The sequence below is a fragment of the Amblyomma mixtum genome, chromosome 7 (genome assembly GCF_055824585.1).
Source record: "Amblyomma mixtum isolate Tamu chromosome 7, ASM5582458v1, whole genome shotgun sequence".
Taxonomy (NCBI): domain Eukaryota; kingdom Metazoa; phylum Arthropoda; class Arachnida; order Ixodida; family Ixodidae; genus Amblyomma; species Amblyomma mixtum.
Genome location: NC_143018.1, coordinates 4,884,474 through 4,906,108, shown reverse-complemented (window position 1 = coordinate 4,906,108; position 21,635 = coordinate 4,884,474). Strand labels below are relative to the sequence as shown.

Here is a 21,635-nt window from a genome sequence, read left to right as displayed (position 1 = left end):
CTTGTGGTCATTTCGTTTGGACGTTTGGCAGCAAAGCGCGCGCTTGTGAATTTTTATTTCTTCAAGCTTTTTCAAGTTTGGTGGCGGCACGCGCGAGTCACCGAGGGGAACCAGAAGGCACTGCTTGCGTAAGTATACATTCTGTCCTTTTTTCCCTTTCATGTTAGTTGTCAGCTAATATTTACTTGTGAACTTGTCAAGAGTGAGGACAAGGAGCACGCCTCGTGTGTCGCCCCTTTATCTAACTTGTCTGTAGGCATCTGTCAGCAGTTGTCTTTTGATTAACTCAGCGGCGCATTGCAAGGTGTAACTGCGTGTAAGGGTTGGGATAATATGAAGTAACACACGTACACGAAGGGAAGCGCTTCTAAATGTCGTGTGTGTTTGTGTGTTCCTTCATCAGGGTGAACGCACTATCCCGGCAAATCTTGTTGGCGCATTGCTTCTGAGAGGGTTTGTTTCTCACGGCACATCGTACATTTATGTACGTGTATAGATATTATGATCATGATGAAGGGTTGAAATGCGGGCCAGTTGGTACATCGTAAACTGAGAAAAAACCAGTCACACAAGACGACGGACAAGAAGAGTGTACACACCACAACGACTGGACTAACAACTGAAGTTTATTGGAAAATACATGGTCCGAGCAAGGCCAGCAGAGCATGCGCAACAGCATCATCACTAATCACTGCGCAAAAGAGACAAAGACAAGAAATCTAAACTATCGTGGACGATCTAAAAAAGCAGTAGTAATGACCGTGTAGTAATGACCGGCTTCGTGAGCATCACTCCTCCCTGGGGTCCGGTGGCGGTGCAAACTTGCCTCGCCATTGCAACGAATGTGGCTGTTATCCTTTGTTTAGCAATGCCACCATTCTTGGTAGAGGCAAGGGAAAACAGGAGCGGGAAATTCTGGAGGCATATCATATCGGTTTGTTAGGCTCTGATTGTATAAGCACAACTTCGGTGAGCTTACTTGAAAAAGAATTTGCTTTTTTAGATCGTCCACGATAGTTTAGATTTCTTGTCTTTGTCTCTTTTGCGCAGTGATTAGTGATGATGCTGTTGCGCATGCTCTGCTGGCCTTGCTCGGACCATGTATTTTCCAATAAACTTCAGTTGTTAGTCCAGTCGTTGTGGTGTGTACACTCTTCTTGTCCGTCGTCTTGTGATCATGATCGCAATGACAGTCGTCACGTGGTTACGGCGCTCGGCTGCTGACTCGAAATACGCGGGTTCGATCCCGGCTGCGGCGGTCGAATTTCGATGGAGGCGAAATTCTGGAGGCCCGTGTACTGTGCGCGATATCGGTGCACTCTAAAGAACCCCAGGTGGTCGAAATTTCCGGAGCCGTTCTCTGCGGCGCCCCCCATGACCAACCAGTTGCCACGTGCGATGCAGTTGAGTGTTTTTCATCGCCAATTTTTGCTTTTGTGAGGCTAATCGCTTGGTTCAGGCATGCATGTCGGACGTCACAGAGTCGCAGCCTGCATGCCTTGTGCTTGATTGACAAATGCTTCCTTGGCAGTGTTGACATTGTTGCGTTGCGAGTCTCCGTGCGATGAGAGAAATGTGACAGGATGAATGAACACAATTCTTCTGTACTGCCAGAAGTAATGCTGCTCCTGCCAGTGATCGGTTACAGAAAAAAAATTGAGAGTACTTTTTATTTATGTGTGACCCTTCCCGCTACTCAGAGCCTTGTATTACAAAGTCTAGATCAGTGCGACTCTACATATAGCGAGTGCTAGTTTCGAGCTCGCTAATTGAACGCGCTTGTTTTCTCTCTTCCTCATTTGGTCAATCTTGCGTTTTACTGGTTTCTTTTTCATCGCTATGCTCCTGGTAGACTGCACTCAGTTTGATGTTCAATGCAGTGAAGTTGCACGCCACTATTGCTGGCTGTTATTTGGTTCACATGACAGCAGGCACAGAAATATTGTTTAAATAAGTCCCAAATTGCAGGCGCTCGTGACACTTGTAACTCTCAACTCATGAAAGTTCAGAAGTGCGTTGCAAAGTAGAACGAGATGGTTGTAAGAGTACCTGTCAGTTGTCATGGTAGTGTGAAGTTTTCGGCACCCAAACAGGCAAGTGCCAGTAGAGTATGGCACAGACAGTGTCTGGTAAAAATCCTTGTTTCCCCATTAATCTTTTGTCGTGTTTCCTCTGTGCAGCATGTCAAAACCATTCGCTGTGGTGAAGTTTCCTCTCGAGGACGACTGCCTTGCAGTCATTCCTGTCGGATGGCTCACAGAGACAAAAGAAGAGTGCTACTGGCCTGTGGCCAGGAGCTCGGAGGTGACGCCGCTCGCAAAAGCTGAGGCCGAGCCAGCTCTCGGAGGGGAGTGGATGCGTTGCCCAGCGGTCGTCGTTACCACTTGCCATAAGTAGTCTTATTGCAGACATATTGATGGTAGCTTCATCAGCGATTGTAAAGGCCTCTTTGCTAGATTCTGTGAGTCTTCACCTCTGCATGGCTAAATTACGAGTAAGAAGTCATGTTGATAGCCACCGCTTAGCCAGCTGTCAAAAAGAGGAGCAGAATGAACTGTTAGCTATTGCACTTGTAAGCTGATGAACTACTTCTGAAACTCATTAGTGCCTTGTTTTTGAAGACCTGTAGTTCCCAGAATTAGTGCTGCACTCAGTATGCTTAATAATATTTAGTACAGAAAGGTTTAGTGTGGTAATTTTTTTTTTTTTGCATTATGAAACATTTTTTGGCACACAAAAAGCACAGACAAGGAAAGAGCACACAATACAAATGCCAGACATCAATTGATGCTTTGCGTTGTGTGCTCTTTCCTCATCCATGTTTGTTGTGCACTGAGACAGTGTTTCATAATGCAAATTCAGAACCAACTCATTCAGCTGTTTACATTTAGTTCAGTTTGAATTGTAAGCCTGTCGCAGTGGCTGAGTGGTCCATACTGCTGAGCCGAGGGCCCAGGTTACATCCTGTCTGTGGTGAAATGGAGCAGTGCAGAATGCGTTTGTGCTCTGTAATATCAGTGCATGTTAAACAACCCCATGTGGTCTAAATTAATCTGGAGTCTTCCGCTACGTCATTCTTCATAGCTTAAAGCTGTTAAATCCTAGAAATCAGAATCACACTTTTAATTGTAAATAAAACAATGCCTCTGCCACATGAGTGTTTCACAGGCTTTCAAACTGATGGTCTGTTGGCCTGAGTGTTGCTATACAGGCAGCTGAACGGGCATCAAGTCAGCAAAGCAGCCCAGAACAGTGTTTACATGCAGTAGTGCTGTGCACTCTCAAATGGCAGTGTTGTGGTTAGGTGCTGAGGAATGAAGCCACAGCAGTATTATTAGTGAAATTGGAAAAAAAATCCCGGTGCACTTGAAGGGGCTATGACAGGGTCATTCGACATATTGGTAAATTGGTTTTTGAGGAAAGGCAGTTTTGCGCTTCTGGGAATAATATGAAAGTCTGATTCCACTCCTGGAAGTATTAGTACGTGGGGCGCTTTATTTTTAAAAAAAATGCGATAGAAATCGTGATCGGGAAGCTGTTCCCACTGAGAGTGGCCACCATATTGAACTGCTCATGTGATGTCACAATAGATGGCAGAGTGTCATCTGCAATGCAGGCTACACTGTCAAAGGACATGTCTCCTTCCTTTTGTGCATAAATGAAGTAGTGGTCCTCCCTCATGCGGGAGTGTCATGAACGTGTTACTCTGCTAAAATGATAAACTTAATCTATGTTTCTATTGGCATAGATAAGGCATGGTTGCACTCGGTGGGCTGGGCGGTATAGGCCTTAGCTGATTGATGCACCAATCTTTCACATTATACCGGTGACGATACCAGCGCAACCAGTGATCGCCTAAAGCCTGCGACCGATGAAACCAACCGGCGGATGGTCACTCGATCTGTCTTCGGCAGACCAGAGGCTGAGTCGGCGCTGCTTGTGGGCAACAAATTTGGAGCCTTTATTTAATGCAAATGGTCACCAAGCATGCTTCTGGATTAAACAATTTAAAATTAAGTACTAGTCATATCGAATAAAGCATGCACATGTAATTAGCGGGAAGAGGAGATCCTCTAATATCCCAATGTTGGAAGTCACATCCTTGATGCTTCTTGCAGCACTGTTACAGTGTGTGAACAAATAAAGCTACAACTGGTGAGAAACAGAAGAGAACATTTTTGGTAATGTGAACTTACCTTGCATCTCATCCTGTACAAATGAGCAATATACAGCCACTTGTACGCTAGCTTTGTAAACAAACACGCTGGGGTGTACATACTTGCAATTTAAGAATCGGTGCATTCCTGCAGGAATCTTGAAGCACTCATTAATTGTATACACGAGTGATTTGCTTAACAAGCACTGAGAAAAGCGAGTGGAACTTCGGGATCCTGTCACTGCCGCACAATCGGCTGTGGGTGAAGTGAAATGGAGACAGCAGTGGCTGTTGGTCAGTGTGGGCAGTGAAGCTTTTGGATCACTTCGGGATCTACCGTGGCAGGACTGGGGTGGCAGCGCCGCGTGCTTTCGTGTGCCGGCCATCAGTTCCCATGCTCTGGTAATGGTCACACTGACCATGGTTTTACAAAAGGGCTTTACCAGCCGAAAAAAATTAGTGTGTTTGACTAACATGTGCGCACACACATGCAGCTTCTCGAGCATCGGCACAGAAACAGCCTTATTTGGGATCGTAGGAGGTTTTGAGTTATTATTGCAGGTCAGTTGCCTTGTCTTGAAAGGCACTGCCGTTTTAGGTGATTTGCTGTCGCAGTTTGTAGTGCTCTGGGAATACTAATACCGCTGGTGTTTCAGTCTTCTGCCATGCCGAGTATGAAAGTAATGCACTTTAAACCAGACTGACACAATCTTTAAATCTTTGTAGAAGCTAAAGTTTGGTACTTGCATTAAAATTTGAGAGGGTAATCTTTGTTCACGTTTTTCTACTGTGAACATATCATGCATGAGAGCATGCTTTGGTGCCGCTCGAAACAATGCTAACAACCTTGTACAATGCTCGAGGGCCCTTGAAATCTCGCTAAAGAGTTGCACACTGCTTTGACTCGATAGACTATATACTCAATGGCCATTAAAACTGCCTTTGTAGCAGCACTCAGCGTGAGGTGATAGACTATCAGTTTGAGAGCCTTCGAAATGCCCGTCTGACAGGGATGTAAGATGCCTGTGTCATTGCCACACTGTACCTTGGCCTTATATATGCTGTTTGCTACCTGGAAATTACAAATGCCAGAAAGCAAGCATATTTAAACTACGTGCATAATGGCGTGACTTGCAGTGTGAACTGGTTGTCCTGAAATGTGCCAAATAATTGGTTGGAATATAAAACACAGTAAACTGCGATATAAAATGAGCTGGAGCATTTCCTTGTCTATTCTAACAATCAGGCTGCTCTAAGATGTTCATCCTGAAATACCAGCATGATACACTCACATTATTTTTTTGTGTGTGTGTAGTGTGGTGTCAATGGATCCCAGCAATGTGAGAAATGTTGCTTTATTTCATATGAAGTAGAATTTTCATGTAGATTGCTCAAGAGTTTGGTTTTTGATTTGTAATTTTTCATTTTCATTTATTGGTTTTGTTTGGCCAGTACAGAGACTGCAAACAAGGGAGAGCAAGCTAAAGGCGCCTAGTAGCGCCTGACAGAGGCCTGCCCTCCCCATGTAAAAAACAAAAAAAAAACAAAGTGGCACTTGGCAATGGTACAAAGTTTCCATAAGTAACAGAAACTAGAAAAGCAGCGGATATATTGACAACGAAACAGAGATCAGGCATGCATAGAGCTAAGAACAACAAAACTAAGATCAAAACATAACAGACAAAAACTGATTAGGTAAAAACACACCACAACTAGCTATAACAAAAATATTCATGAACAGTTTTCCTAAATCTGACCTCGGACATATTTTGTAGTGACAATTCTGTTAAATATGGATAGGTGTTTAATGTATGAGGAATTATGTGAGTTAGTTTTTGGAACCCATATGAGGAATTATGTGAGTTAGTTTTTGGAACCCATAGTTTGTACGGGATTTTGATGCATGGTATTGAGGGTGCCTAAGACTGTATGATGTTTGGGCAATTAAATATGTGCTCTCGAAAGTCTGCCAGTTTCCTTTCATAAGGTTTCTGATATAAACAGCAAGCTTCTTGTGGTAAGCGGCCGTGATGGTTAGCAGTCTATGGTTGAGGAAGGAAGGACCTGTGCTCTCACTGTAATGTAAGTTATCAATCGCTCGTACAGCTCTTTTTTGTAAAGTAAGTACTTTCACAAGATTGGTTGAGGTAGTTGTTCTCCAGATCAACAAACAATATTGTACATGCGAAAAGACTAGAGAGCACAATTAATAACATCTTTGAAAAAATTCTTGCAAACAGATTCAACAAGTTTTTAGATAAATACGGTATCCTCACTACACAACAACATGGTTTCAGGTCACACCATTCAACTTCCACAGCAGTTCTGTCACTTACCCAGAAAATTAACACGGCTTTGCACAATGGCATGTTAGTTGGAGTAATATTTTTGGATTTAAAAAAGGCATTCGACACAGTTGATCATTCTATACTGATAACAAAACTAAAACACTACGGCTTTCGTCATAATATTTCCGACCTACTCACTAGTTATATCACTGACCGTGAACAAGTTGTGGTAATGAATTCCTTTACATCCTCACCGCACAAGCTTTACACTGGAGTACCGCAAGGATCCGTACTTGGTCCATTATTGTTTTCCTTATACGTTAATGACTTACCTTCATTTATCGGCTGTTCAAAACTTCTGATGTATGCTGATGATACATGTTTAATTATAACGGCAGATACAATGAAAGAGCTAGAAGAAAAAGCGAATCAAGAAGTCCATAAAATAGCGAAATGGTTCTCAGCTAACAAGCTGACAATAAACACGAAAAAACTAAATACCTGATATTCCATTCAAGAAGAAAACTAATCGCCCCAACTGATGTCAGAATCCTTGTAAATAATGCACTAATAGAACACACATTTTCATTTAAATATCTTGGTGTCACATTTGACAGCCACTTACACTGGCAACACCAAATTGAGGCAGTCTGCGGGAAGTTGGCATCTGGATGTCATGCTCTTCATCAGGTTAAGGAATTATTTGACATCTCTACATTACGAATGCTTTATTTTGCCTTCATCGAAAGCCATCTATCATACTGTGTCGAAGCATGGGGTGGAACTTACCATACGTATTTAAATCCTATTATCCGTCTTCAAAAACGTGCATTAAGAATAATAAACAAGTCCAACCGTTATGAGCACAGCAAACCGTTATTCCGCAAGTCAATGATCCTTCCATTTGATTCATTGTACCGATTAAAAATCTCTGTATGTATTCACAACATAGTAAGACACAACCACCCTTTTCATGCATCAATACTACATCTCCCGCTTCGGTCCACTAGAAACCTCTCTTTCGGCAATTTCAACCTCCCTACCATCCGCAATGTATATGGTGAGCGTTTAGTGGAGTCTGCTGGGGTAAAAATTTGGAACGCGATACCCATTTCTCTTAAAAACTCACACAATTTTGCTGGTATGTTTAAAAAACACTTAATTGAAATAATTGATTTAACCTGAAATTCTTTTTTCGTCACAGTTTTCTGTTATTATGTACTTTGTATGTAACACGATAGTTTTTACTAACACTTGATGTCCGAAAGTTCTTTTTGCATGTCATGTTTTCAAAGCTATTTTCTTTCTTTTGCCGCGCCGAATGTTATCTACCAGTGTTATTTAGACTGCTTTGCTTTTAATCTTGTACAACGCTTACGCTTTTCTGTATATGTCCGCCGTTTTTGAATTTGCTATTACGTGTTTCGTGTACTTGGACCCGAACTAGCCGCTGGCTATGGGTCCAAAAAGTGTTTGTATTTCCTGTAAAAGAAATTCGAAAATAAATTGAAATTGAAATTGAAATTGAAATAAATTTGTAGTTTGAATTTTCGAGGCAGTATTGTGCGAAATTTATTTAGGATACCAACAGAGCGAGCCATTTTAGTGCTAACGTAGTTTACATGATCTGTCCAGAGTAAATGTTCTTCAAAAATGACTCCAAGGAACATTGTAGAGCTGACACGAGTTATAGGAGCTTGCTCGAAGTGAATTTGGAAGTTGTTCGGAACTTCATTATTTTTGGCTCTAAACAGTATGTACTTTGTTTTCCTGACATTAAGTTCTAACCTATTTGATTTTAACCAAACAGACAATTGGGATAACCAACTATTGGAGGCTGCTTGCAAAATATTACTATCTTGCCCTGAAAAAAATACGTTAGTATCGTCTGCATAGATTATAATGTTGTCTGCTGGACGAAGGTTGACGATATCATTAATATATAATAAGAACAACGTTGGTCCTAGAACGGAGCCCTGTGGCACACCAGACACAATCTGACCGATCCCAGATGAAATACCGTTAATGATAGTTGTTTAAGATCGGTTGTCAAGGTAGCTAGCAAATAAGGTTAAAGGAACGCCGCGTATTCCATAACACTGCATTTTTTCAAGCAATATCTTATGGTTAACCGAGTCAAACGCTTTCCTCATATCAAGGAATATGCCAACTGTTAGCAGTTTATTTTCTATGTTTTCAATTAGCTTTTCTTTGATTAAGGCGGCCTCAGTTGTTTTGTTTTTTTGAAATCCGTACTGTTGCTTGGAGATGACATGGTTTTTGTCGAGATATTGAGAATGTTTGCAGGATCCTACAAGAGCGCCGAAAAAAAGGTGCGGCGCTACGAGTTCACTTCAGCCCTAGAAAGCTCGGCAGTTTCTGGTAATTGAAATTCTCATATTTCTTTATTGATGAGAAATTATTTTGCATACTCAACAAGACGTTCATGTGCAATTATTTTTTAGGAAATGAGGGCCACAACGATGTTGTACAGCTGCCGTCACCACGTACGACATGAATTCTCATTTGTTAAGCCGCCGCGGTGGCTCAGTGGTTACGGCGCTCGGCTGCTGACCCGAAAGACGCGGGTTCGATCCCGGCCAAGGCGGTCGAATTTTGATGGAGGCGAAATTCTAGAGGCCCGTGTACTGTGCGATGTCAGTGCACGTTGAAGAACCCCAGGTGGTCGAAATTTCCGGAGCCCTTCACTATGGCGTCCCTCATAGCCTGAGTCGTCTTTGGATGTTAACCGCCTTAAAACTAAAACACCATTTCTCATTTCTATTTAATGTAAGGTCGACATTGTGTTAGTTTTGATTGGGAATTTATGGTAGTATGCTTGCAAAATCTGGGAAAAAAAACTCCACCGTAGCTAATTGCACTTGCAGAGAAGTAGAACGTGCTCAGACTTGGCATCAGCTTTTTACATTTGCCATGCTCTCAGATCAGCAGTGAATCTGCCAGTAACCATTTCGTGGCAAACTATCTTACCCACGTTAACAGTACTGTGAACAGGTTTCTATTCACATGACATATATTCCGCTCTCTGTTTTTGGTTTCGCCATGACAGTTTCTTTTGTGTCCTTAAATGTACCGTATTTTCCGGTGTATAACACACACCCGCCATATATGCAGGCTGTAATTGAAAAAGTTGCTATATAAGACGCACCCTTATATAAGGCGCACCCCAGTTTACCCAGTTGGGCTAGTGAAGATCAATTAAACACGCTTACGCGACCATCACGAAATTCACCGTACTTGTGAGAAATTCTTAAGCAACGCTAAGTGGTCGAAAAAGGCAACACTCACGCCATTCCTGCCCACGTTTTAGAAAAAAGAAAGAAAAACGAAAAAACTCTCCCATATGTCCATAAGAACATTTTATTTCTACTTAAAACCTTGGAAGTCTTCACCTTCGGATGCGCTATCAAAAAGTTCGCCCATTTCTGGTGGCAACGCGACTGAAATATTCTCTTCGCATACGTACATGGAGCAAACAAAGTGGGAAAGGGTGGCTAAAATAAGAACGCCGGCTTGTCCTGGCTTGTCTTGACAATGGTGAGAAGCGTGATTGTTGTCATCTTTTGGCATTTCACATTACTTTTGCTTGGGGCCTCCGAAACGGTGTGTTTGTGATCCCGGAAGTCGTCATCCCCGTTGTTTCATGATAAAGTTCACCTAAAAAAAGTTGCGCACGGTGGTCCCCGTATTGAAGTATTAACCGTGTTACAACCGCATCATTGCTAGTGATATTTTTTCGGTAAAAAAAGCTTGAAAATGAACCTGAGTAATTTCTGAACTCTCTAAAAAAAAACGAAAAATTCGCATATAAGACGCACCCTTGTATAGGACGCACCAGCAAGATTTTTGAAAAAAAGCCGCGTCTTATACACCGGAAAATACGGTACCAATGCACCATGCTGGTGCATGAGAAATGTAATTATTGAAGTACTATAGACACATATTTAAAAAATTGAAAACTGATTTTTCAGGAAAGAAAGTGGTGCAGTAATTCTCTCGCATTTCGGTGGACATTCATAAGGGAAGGGATAAAGGAGGGAGTGTGAGAAGAAAGGAAGAAAGAGGTGCCGCAGCGCCCTGGGGTAATTTCAGCCGACTGGGGATCTTTAACATGTACTGACATCGCACAGCACACGGGCGCCTTTTGCATTTCGCCTCCATCGAAACGCGCCGCCGCAGTCGGATCACAACGTTCTTTTATGTGTCATAGGTATCTGCATGATGTGACATTGTTTGTCACGTCAACTACTTGTCATGGAGGTGTCGGTTTTGGTGGGTTTTGAATTATGAAGTCTTTGTACAGCCTGTGATTGAAACCAAATTAAAATATCTTTTCGGCCAAAGGAAGTGTTACTATTGCCTGGGGGGCATCTCTATATAACCAGGAATTTGTTTCTGAACTTCGTAATTTTGTGTCTATTGTGTTTTAAGATCACCTGTATGCAAAACAGCCTGGCCATGCAACTGTTCTGTCCCTTCTCCAAAAATATCCTGAAGTAGCATTTCTGCATTCAATTAGGATAGAAATGTGACATTGTGGTTGTACACAGTAGTGTGTTCTGTACTTCCTGGATTGCCATCAATGACACATGTTCATCTTCAGCCCCACTGAATCACGCTGGGGAGAGCGTGAGCGAAAACAGTGCGCCACCCAGCGAGCTGGAGGAGTCGACAGCTGGGACTGTTGATGGTGAGATTTTCACTTTGTTTACTTTTGTGCAAAAAGAGAAATGCAAGCCAAACATGGGGACACAGTGAGAGGAGAGGACAAATGCTGCTTGTCCCGTCTTTTCACTGTGTTCCTTTCTTTTAATTACACTCCTATTTTGTCTAGTATCAAGTGACACGACAAGATGTAGAAGCTAGATCTGCTTTGCCTTATAGAAAAACAGAGCAAATTTTAAATTTCTCATTGTACCTGCTGCTGCCGAGCAGCAGTCAACAGGCCCAGAAAGATCTAGAGAATATACTTATTCAGGAAGATATTTGCATGGAGTTCTCGTCAGTGGCTCTTGCAATGGTGCTAGGAGCACATTTCTAGTTTCAAACTATGTGCTTTGAAAGGGGTCACTCTGAAAATCATCACATGTATTTCTCAAAAACGATTGTATTGAACTGAAGTGGTACTGGAATTTACAACCTAGTACTTCCATTGCTTTCTACTCTTGTGATTCATAGTGGACTGGTTGTTGTGTGCCCTTCCCAAGAGCTGTATGTTGTGCTTTTGTTGGGTTCTTTTGGATCCTGGCATTTCTGTTGCCTCTCTCTGCCTACATCACCACCAGGAAGCCACTCCTACAAATTGCACTCTACACAGTAGTCCCATGTTCTGTGCATTTGTTTCCTTACCAGCATAATTTGGTCGCTTCCAGAGGCACACAGGTCAGCAAGGCCCATATTGTAATTTTTCATTGTCATTCAAACTATTTTAAAAGTTTATTGGTTGGAAGTGAGTGCAGTGCCCTGGATGCAGCGAAATGTGCTGAAAAAAATAAATTGCAATATCACAAAGCTCCCATAAAGGGTGCTGAAGGAGATAAGCAGCCAATAATAGTGGCATGCTCTGAAGGAGGACCTCTTGCTTAGGAAAGAACTGAACAGCCTAACTGCCTTGTGGAGCACATCAGCTGGCTCCTAGTCTTGTCTTGGCTGCAGCAAAACGGATGCGTGGTAAGAGATAAATGTGACCTTGTTTTATTTCTCAACGGTTTGGCACCTCCTGTGCCTAGCAAGAAACGTTTGGTCCACCTCTTTGTTGCATTTCGCTTGTCAGCTAAGGGCTATGATTTCATAAGGGCTATCTTTGTTGCAGTTTTAATGCATTGATCCCTGCCGGCACTTGCAGTTAGAACAGATGTCTACCTCCAGCATTTTGGCCAATGTGGGTGTTGCCGTAAGCAATACTTTCCAAATGGTGCAATGCTATATTAAGGGCACAGGCCTGCTCTCCTTTCTGGCTTCTATTAGCACATGCTTCTCATGACACTGGAAGAATCCATTTGCGACTAACTGCTGCCATCTCTGCCATGGTGCAATAGCAGTGGAAATGCCCATGAAGCAATGTAAAAATTGGCGAAGCTCATACGAGGGGGTACCCAAAAGAAACCGGACTAAATTTTTTGGTCGGCAAAGCTTCTGTGGTACCGCGTTTTGCCACTAGGAGCGCATAGAACGAACATTCCAGAGTCAGTAAGCCGAGTGCCGTCGTTGAAGGAGGTTAGACTAGTTTAGGCAGAGTTTTAGAGTGACGACTGTTTTGTCTGAACGTCGTTATTGCAATGGCTGATTTTCGTGAACAGCGTGCGCCGGTGAAATTCTGATTTTTGCTTGGAAAAAGTTGAATGGAAACTCTTGAAATATTAAGAAAGACGTACAAGGACGATGCTATGGGGACAACTCAAGTGTTCCTGAATCGAATCCTGAATCAAAGCAACAATCATGCCAATGGAAAACTTCAAATTCACCTCGCCTCAAGAAAGCTCGTCAGGTGAAACCAAACCTCAAAACAATGCTGATTTGTTTTTTCGACGTGAGAGGAGTCGTCCATTGAGAATTTGTTCCGCAGGGTCAGACAGTTAGCCAGGCTTTCTACTTGGATGTTTTGAAAAGATTGGGCAAGAGTGTGCGGTGGAAGCGGCCAGATTTGTGGCGGTCGGGTGACTGCTTTTTCCATCATGGCAATGCCCCTGCTCACATAGCCCTGTCTCTACGACAATTTTGGACCAAAAATGGCATGACCCCTATTCCTCAACCCTCATACTTTCCCGACCTTGCCCCGTGCTACTTTCTTTGTTTCCTGGAATGAAAAAATAGGTGAATGGAAAGCGTTTCGCTGATGTTGCTGAGGTGAAGAAAAAAACGACGGAGGCGCTGTCAAGCATCACAAAAGATGAATTTAAAAAATGTTTTGAAAAATAGAATGAAAGATTCGACAAGCGTATCATTGCAAGTGGGGAATACTTTGAAGGAGATTGAAGGTCTTTGCTTAAAATGTGAACAAATAAGTTCAAACAAAAATAAGTCCGGTTTCTTTTGGGTACCCCCTCGTAGACTGAGAAGTCCTTTACACAACAAGGCTGCAGGTTCTGTGCTAGCTATCACACATAGAGCAGCTCCATTTCACCTAGGTGTTTGTCAGTGCATGGTGACATTTATGGCATTTAAATTAGGCTAGCAAGGAATAGAACATGAATTAGAAGTGTCCTGGAGGATAAAAACTGGTGGAAGTTTAGGAGCATAGTACAGAGTGTGTTGCTGCCTACTGTTAGCCTCATACTGTTCTTTATTGTACCTCAGTGCGCAAATGACATTATTGCGCCCAGGTTAACCCTGCTCTCACTGAAATTGTTGATTGCTTCAGTTTCAGCTACCCTGCTGAAGCTGATGCGCCTGGTGCTGGAGGTCCGACAACAGCAGCGCGACTTAATGCAGCGGTTACAAAGGCTGGAGGATCACGTGCTGCTGCGGTCGGACCGGCAGCTGGAGCAGAGGACTCGGCCAGTGTCCCCCTCGCCACCGCCTCCCACCCTTGCACTGCCCGCATTCTCCCCCGAGGAGTTGGACACTGTGGAAGCTGCCGTCCAGGACGACAGCGTGGCTGCTGGACTGGTGATTTAATGTTTCTGATAATTCGTGTCTGGAAAAAATGAATGCCTACTAACGAATTGCATGCATAATGTAATTCCGAGGTTTGTGAAGAAATCTTGAGCTCCAAGAGTATTTGCATGCCGTGCTCTGTGAATAACATGCTCTTCATAGATATAATTCCTACTGTTGTGCTGGAGTGTGCTGTCACAGTGTGTTTTGTTAATGTAAATGTCTTGTTCATGAAAGTTGCTTGCTGATATACACACTGGCTGTTTCAGTGAACATTTTCAGGAATTCCTAAGAATAGGGAGTTCAAAATAGAAGAAATATTTGCAGGTACACACGCACAGTTATGCAGTAAATTATGTCCACCACTGCTGAGAGATCGTTCCTCCAAAAAAAAAATGTTTTCCCATATCGAACTTGCGCTTCTTTAGGAATTTTTGAGAGTGTTCACTGGAACGCCCTGTCGATTCCTTGTGTGGTGAGATTTACTGTTGGAAGCAAAAGTGGTACGCAATGCCCAGCCGGTAGCAGAGCTTGCAAAAACTGCATCACGTGTCGGGACAGCTGTTAGGGGACTCTCTTTATCTGCTCTTTGGCTCCTATCAATTTGTTGGGCTCAGTAGCAGTGCTGAACATGTGGTGCTCGCAATATTGCTTACGGCAAGTGCCAGTTGTCACATCATGTTTCAGCCACGCAATGCAAAGAAAATGCCACCTGCGAGACTGCTGTCGCATCAGAGCGTTTAGGCGAGAAGGAGCGCTAAACAGCAAACCAAGCTACTGATGCTGGTTCTGTGTGAAGCATTGCACCTGTCACATCTTGTAGTAGCTTGGTATTTGGCGGTGCAGTCACAGGCTTTTTTGGGGCAGTTGCTCTCAGATGGTGTCACTCAATGTCATTCGATGTAGTTTTCCAGAGCTCTGCCGGTGGCCGGTCGTTGCATAACAGACTTGGTTCCAACAAATTTTTTTTCTCAGTCAAATATTTCTGTGATTACATTATTGTTTTACATAGATCAACAGCAAAAAAAAATCCCCTATGCTTTTGTTGCCTGTGGCTGCCTTTCTTCGTATGTGTCTCATAACGAGCCCCTCATTTTCCTTACATTTGTCATTTATTGTTGTGCTGTTTTAATTTAGTTCAGCAGTGGACTTTGTAGCTAACATTAAGGATGTTGTAAGGTCTGTTTTACAGGAAGCTGAGCTTTCAGTTAATATACTGTTGCATGAACTGCTGTGAACACAGCTGGAAGTTGGTCCTCTCTCAGCGCGTCTTTAATTTCGGCTAGGTTTCCCAAATAATGGGGCAGCTTTAACCCACCTCTTCCCTGTCTTTTGCTCACATTATGCACATTTAATTACTTAATCTGCTGCCAAAAACAAGCAACATCGTTTAATTAAATGTGGTTGCTAAGTACGCAGCTTTACCCAGGTGCTTGGGGATTTAAATAAGCGCCCTTTGTATAGCATTAATTAGACTGCTCAATTTCAGGGCAGTGAGCCCCGCCATGGTGGCTCAGTGGTTAGGGCACTCGACTGCTGAACCCAAAGACTCAGGTTCAAACCCAGCCGTGATGGCCAGTTTTCCATGGAGGCGAAAAGCAAGGCGCCCGTGTGCAGTGTGATGTCAGTGGCGCATGTTAAAGACCCCACGTGGTCGAAACTTCCGGAGCCCTCCACTATGGTGTCCCTCATCATAGCCTGAGTCACTTTGGAACTTTAAGTTCTACAAACCAAATCAATTTTAGCGTAACGGCTGTGCAGAGAAAACACATCCAGCACATAGATATCTGCAAAAAGCATTATAGTTATAATATAATAATGTCCAAGATGCAAAGCATAATGGGTAGGAGTTGGCCACCTTTGCTTAATCGCTAAAGTTTCCCTGCTCTTAGTAAACTGGGAAAAAAAAGAATGTCCATATTGGTGGTGGTGCTTTCTGCTGGTAGCAACTAGTCAAGCTATTGTATCATACAGAAATTATGCATTATGATTGTAGGTACTCGCATGGGCTGTTGACAGGTAGTCACACAATTGTCTTAGCTATTTGATTCTGCTAAACTAAATGAAATTATAATTGATGTTTGTGCCTAATAGCTTGTGCACCTGTGGTGTTTCTTTTCAGCGAAAGCAGCTGGTCTGCCTGGGGGGCAAGGGCCTGAGGGAGGTGGGCTCCAACATAATGACCGCCATCATGGGGGTGGCTGTACAGAGGATGTACAGCCTCCATGGCCGGAAGGGCAAGTGGTCATTTATTGCCCTGAAGTTATGCAAGGTGGCAACAGGTATGTTGTTGCAGTAGCTTTTAACTGAATTTTAAAAGATGAGTGGAAGAACATGCACCAGGTTCTGCTGCGCTTTGTTTTCTTTTCTTCTTTTCAGTTGATACTTTACCAGTTTTGTTTTTCATTACAGGTGAATATTTTGTTACTGTTTTTATGGGGGTAGTCATCTGCAGTTTTCTTCCATGTGCATCTGAAGATATATGAGTCAGCAGATGCCTTTCAAAGAAAGCCCTCCCATCAGTCACATCCATCTCTTGTCATGGATCGTAGTCGTGCCTTGTATCTGCCAGCCATTTGTGCTCCCATATGTTAGTAGTGCAAAATGGTCGACCGTGATGTCGCAGCAGCTTTATACAGTTGGTTAGAAGAGCTTTCAGGTGGATTTTCTCCTCAAGTTGTATTTGGATACTGTAGTCCTTTCATTCTGGCACGCACTTTGAGTTTACATGTACTTGTGGCCTTTTCTGTTTTCTCTGTTGCTGAAATAATCTTGATTTCTGTTAACGAGCAAACTTTTTCTGCTGGCCTAAGATGAACGCTTATCTTATGCAGATGCCATCTGTGAGAAGACGGGGGCGGATGTGGTGGAAGCGCAGGGGTTTATTAGGAAGTGGTTGCCAGGTTCGGTGGACCGTGGCGGCGGACGCAAAAGGCGTTTTGCCGAAGCGTTTCTGCCAAGTACCGCTGCCGGCCTGGCAACCACTGCGAGCCCCTGTGCTTCAGCCCCCAGCACAGTGCCCTCCCTTCCCCAAGCGGCCCCCACCTCCCAGAAATCCTCCTCCTGCGCGGCCCTGGCTCCTTCCCAAGGTCCCGCCTCCTGCGCGGCCCTCGCTGCCTCGCAGGACTCGCGCAACCGCGCGTCCCCAGCCACGGTGCCTAATTATTTAATAAATTGTTTCTCAGTTGGATTCTTTCGTTGCCTCATTTTGTTGTGCATGTGTATAGAAGAGATGATTGCAGCTTTGCAATGCCAAAACCCATGGCTTTCCCAATGCGAACATTAACTGGAATGTGAATATTCGCTGAACTGGAAATGCAATGGCATAAACTTCGGGCAAGCGTTAGCAGAAAGGCTGAATTGTGGTATGTCAAGCTGGTGTTGGTAGAGCGGCTGAACAGTGGTCTGATAGTGGCATGAATGTTGGTTCAGTGTTGGTAGAGCGGCTGAAAGTGGGTACAATAGCGGCGTGAATGTCGGTTCAGTGTTGGTAGAGCGGCTGAACAGTGGTCTGAGAGTGGCATGAATGTCGGTTCAGTGTTGGTCCGAACATCAGGCCAAGGTTGGAAAAAGTAACTTTTTGCCCCAATGCCGACGTCGGTACGACTTTCGAGCCGGTTTTGACCAGCATTATGCCAGCGTCGGTCCATTGTTGGTGTGCTGCTTGGGATTTTGGAACGGGTCGCATTAGCAAGGGTTCTTCTGGCTGCCTGTACGCGTATTTTCTGCACGTTGCACAGCTTTCCACACGGGCAGTGATGTCGCCATTCAGACCAGGCCAAAAAATAAGTTTCCGAGCCCTCTCCTTACATTTTTGCATCCCAAGGTGGCCCGCATGAATTCTTTCCAACATGATTCGTCGCATACTTTTCGGTATGACGACTTTAGTGCCTTTCAGCACTACTCCATTAACGACAGAGAGTTCGTGCGAAAATGGCTTGAGTTCACCTGTCACTGGCTGCGCGTCCACCAAGCAAGCTATCACTGTCTGGAGGTAGCAGTCCCGTGCAGTTTCCAGCTGTAGCGACCGCAGCGTTTCGGAGGTGACCATGTAGCCCAAGGACTGGACGGCGTGAACCTCAACGTCGTGTGTTGTGCCACCTTTTTCTTCGACCTGATCCTTTGTTGACCGTGACAACATGTCAGCGAGAACGAGATGTTTTCCTGGAATGTACTGCAAGACAAAGTCGTACTTTAGCAAACGCAAAAAGAATCGTTGCACTCGTGGTGGCATGTCAGCAATTTCTTTCCGTGCTATCGCTACCAGCGGTTTGTGGTCCGTTTCGATAAGCACGTTTCTACCGTACACGAACTCGTGAAACCTTTCGCAGCCAAAACATATCCCAAGTGCTTCCTTCTCAATTTGGGCATAATTCTTCTCGGCTTGCGTTAAAACACGAGATGCGTATGCTACGGGCCTCCACTCACCACTGTAGTCTTGCAGTAATGCTGCACCAACGCCGTCTTTTGATGCGTCACAGGTAATCTTGGATTTTCGTTGCGGATCAAAGATTGCAAGAAGGGGGGCGGTGGTCAGGATTTGTGTTAGTTTTTTCCACTCCTGCGCATGGTTATCTGTCCATTGGAATTCTGAGCGCGTCTTGATAAGCTCACGTAGAAGCGTTGTTCGCTCAGACAGTCGTGGGACAAATTTACCAAAGTAATTAAGTACACCCAGCATTCGCTGAACGTCACTCTTGGACGTTGGTGTTGGTATATTCACCAAGTTTTTGATCAGCTTGGGGTCAGGCGATATGCCCGTTCGGCCTATGATATCGCCAAGGAATCTGACTTCTTTCACCCTAAACTTGCACTTCTGGATGTTGAAAGTCAAGCCGGCTTTCTCGGCGGCTTTTAGCGCTGCTACCAACCGCTCATCGTGTTCTTGTCTACTGGAACCCCATACTAAAATATCATCAACATATACCAGTACGCCGGGTAGGCCATCAAAGACTTGGCTCATACTCTGTTGAAATACCTCTGGTGCGGAAGAAATGCCAAAGGGCAGCCGGAGAAAACGGTATCTCCCGAACGGCGAAGAAAAAGTGCAGATCCTCGAAGTCCGCTCATCAAGCGGTATCTGATGATAGCCCGAATTTGCATCAAGGCAGCTGAAGTACTGGGCATTTGTTAAACGCGCTTCCAAATCTTCTCGCCTAGGAAGCGGAAAATGCTGCCTCTTTATGTACTTGTTTATAGCCCTGGGATCCATACACACCCTTAGCGTGCCATCTTTCTTCTTTGCCAAAACTAGGGGGCTGACCCAGTCGGTAGGTTCGTTCACCCTCACAATGATGCCAGCACGTACCATTCGGTCAAGTTCTTTTTTAAGGGGTTCTTCTAGCGCCACCGGAACTCGTCGCGCTGGTTGCACTACTGGTATCGCTTCAGGTGACAAGACCATACTGTACGCCTGCTGCAAACACCCGAGGCCCTGGAATATGTGCCCGAATTTTTTCAGAAGGTCATCAGTTGCGGTCTTGTCTACGGCACATACCCTACGCTGGACTAGCCCCAGAGCTTCACTCGCTTCTAGCCCAAGTATGGCTTGACGCCCATTTTTCACCACAAAGAACTTCACTGTGGCAGAAGTGTTCCCAAGACGGACTTCAAGCGTACACGTTCCAAAACACGTTATGATGCCTCCGTTATACGCCCGCAGGATCGAATTAGTCGGCTTCAGTTCTTCTGCTCCCCGCAGTTTTTGGTAAATCGACATAGGAAACAAGCTTGCTTGCGATCCGGTGTCCACTTTAAAACGGATCGCACAGTTACGAACTTGAGCCTTGACCATCCAATCCCTCTCGCGCTTTGCCGTGGTGACTTCTAGGATGTCAAAGTCCGCGTCTTGCTGTTCTCGCACTTCACTGACCCCGGCTGACGCGCAGCAACTTGCGAAATGGTTCAGCTTGTGACACAAACGACACTTCTTTCCAAAAGCTGGGCATTGCTTAGGTTTGTGCCAGCGGTTGCACTTACGACAACGAAACTGTTTTTTTGCTTCTTTCCCCTCTTTCGAGGGAGCCGCGCGCCTCGAAATCGCGTCGACACTGTCGTGCCCTCTGTGCCAAACTTCATTCCGCTGTGCTAGCGTCTCTGCTGCTCTGCACATTTCCTCTGCTTTTTTCAACGTCAGCTGGTTGTCCCGCAGCATCTTCTCACGTAGTCGAGGATTACACGTGCCAAATACAATCTGGTCCCTTATCATCGATTCTTGCAGCGTGCCAAAGTTGCACTGTGCCGCTTGCTTTTTCAAGTCACGAACAAATTTTTCAAAAGGTTCTCCCTCCGCTTGCTTTCTTGAACGGAATACGTATCTTTCATGTACTTCATTGCTAACTTCGGCACAATAAGCATCAAACTTGCTCACCAAGGTGCTGTAGTTCGTCTTGTCTTCATTGTCGCCAAACTGGAAGTTGTTGAAGACGTCCAAAGCGTCGTCGCCAGCGATGCTCAACAGGAGTGCCGCCTTGGATGCATCCGATCTGGGCTGGTCCTTAGTCTCCGTCGCCTGCAGAAATAACTCGAATTTCTGCTTAAAACGCTTCCAGTTTTCTGTTACGTTACCAGTCAGCCGCAATGGCTCTGGTGTCTTCAGCAGGTCCATAGCACGCCGGACGCAGGGTCGATTTCTATAGGCCTCAAAGGGCCACTTCTGACACCATGTAACCAGCCGGAGGGACGACGCTTACAGCAGCATGGTCAGTGCAAGAATGAACCACTGTTTATTGAAGGCACAGCTTTTATAGGCACGCTCAAGAGCGCTGTACCTACAGCGCATTACTGTTGCGCATCGGCGCGATGCAATCACTGATGCGCGGCACTGATACGAACACGACACGTGTCCGTTACACAAGCCGCCACGGGACTGGGTGAAAGGCACTCCACGCGTTGGTCGACTCCGCCCATCGTACGAGGCAGAATTCAAAAAAAAGGGCGGGAGCCGGACGTTAATTCGATTTAATTAGGGAAATCGGCCATACAGGGCAATAAGTTGCAGTTTCTAAGAATGCTAGGAACGTGTAGATCGAGTTCCCGCGGCAAAAAGACAAGTTCAGAATCCTCTTCAGTGCAACTTTAAGCTCAGCTGTCGTTGCAGCCGTAATGTCCTCTCTTGTCTGAAATCGCGCTCCTTTCCATGGCCTTTTGATTTTGGGAAACAGCCAGAAGTCGCAGGGGGCCTTACCAGGAGAGTAAGGAGTATGTTGAACTACAATAGTCTGGTTTTTTGCCAAAAAAGTCTGAATCGAGTGCGAAGAATGTTCAGGAGCATTGTCGTGATGGATGCGCCAATTTCCTGTTGACCGCAGCTCCGGTCTCATGCGCCGCACAGCATCACGTAGGTGACGGAGGACACCCCTGTTGTACTCTTTAATCATTGTTTGACCCTGGGGCGTGCGTACTCGTCGTGTGCCACACAGCGAGAGTCTGAGAAAACAGTCAGCATCACTTTGACGTTGCTGACCATTTGGCAGGCCTTCATTGGTCGTGGTGACGTGGAATGCTTCTACTGTGACGACTGGGATTTGGTTTCCGGGTCGTACCCGTACACCCAAGACTCATCACCAGTGATT

At 44.7% G+C, this 21,635-nt stretch overlaps 1 protein-coding gene across 2 annotated transcripts; it reads left to right on the top strand.

Annotated features, from left to right (window-relative positions):
* On the top strand, nt 1–17,362 carry LOC149334827 (uncharacterized). Of its 2 annotated transcripts, XM_089551456.1 has the most exons (7): nt 1–128; nt 2,181–8,826; nt 8,910–8,951; nt 11,069–11,155; nt 13,826–14,073; nt 16,184–16,343; nt 16,896–17,362. In XM_089551456.1, exons 2-7 carry the CDS (start codon nt 8,718–8,720, stop codon nt 17,345–17,347), a joined length of 1,098 nt encoding a protein of 365 aa, XP_089407582.1. In that variant the 5' UTR covers nt 1–128; nt 2,181–8,717; the 3' UTR covers nt 17,348–17,362. The 2 variants fall into 2 exon arrangements, with proteins under 2 accessions (XP_089407582.1, XP_089407583.1); XM_089551457.1 differs by lacking the exon at nt 8,910–8,951.
* The last annotated feature ends 4,273 nt before the right edge of the window (nt 17,363–21,635 follow it).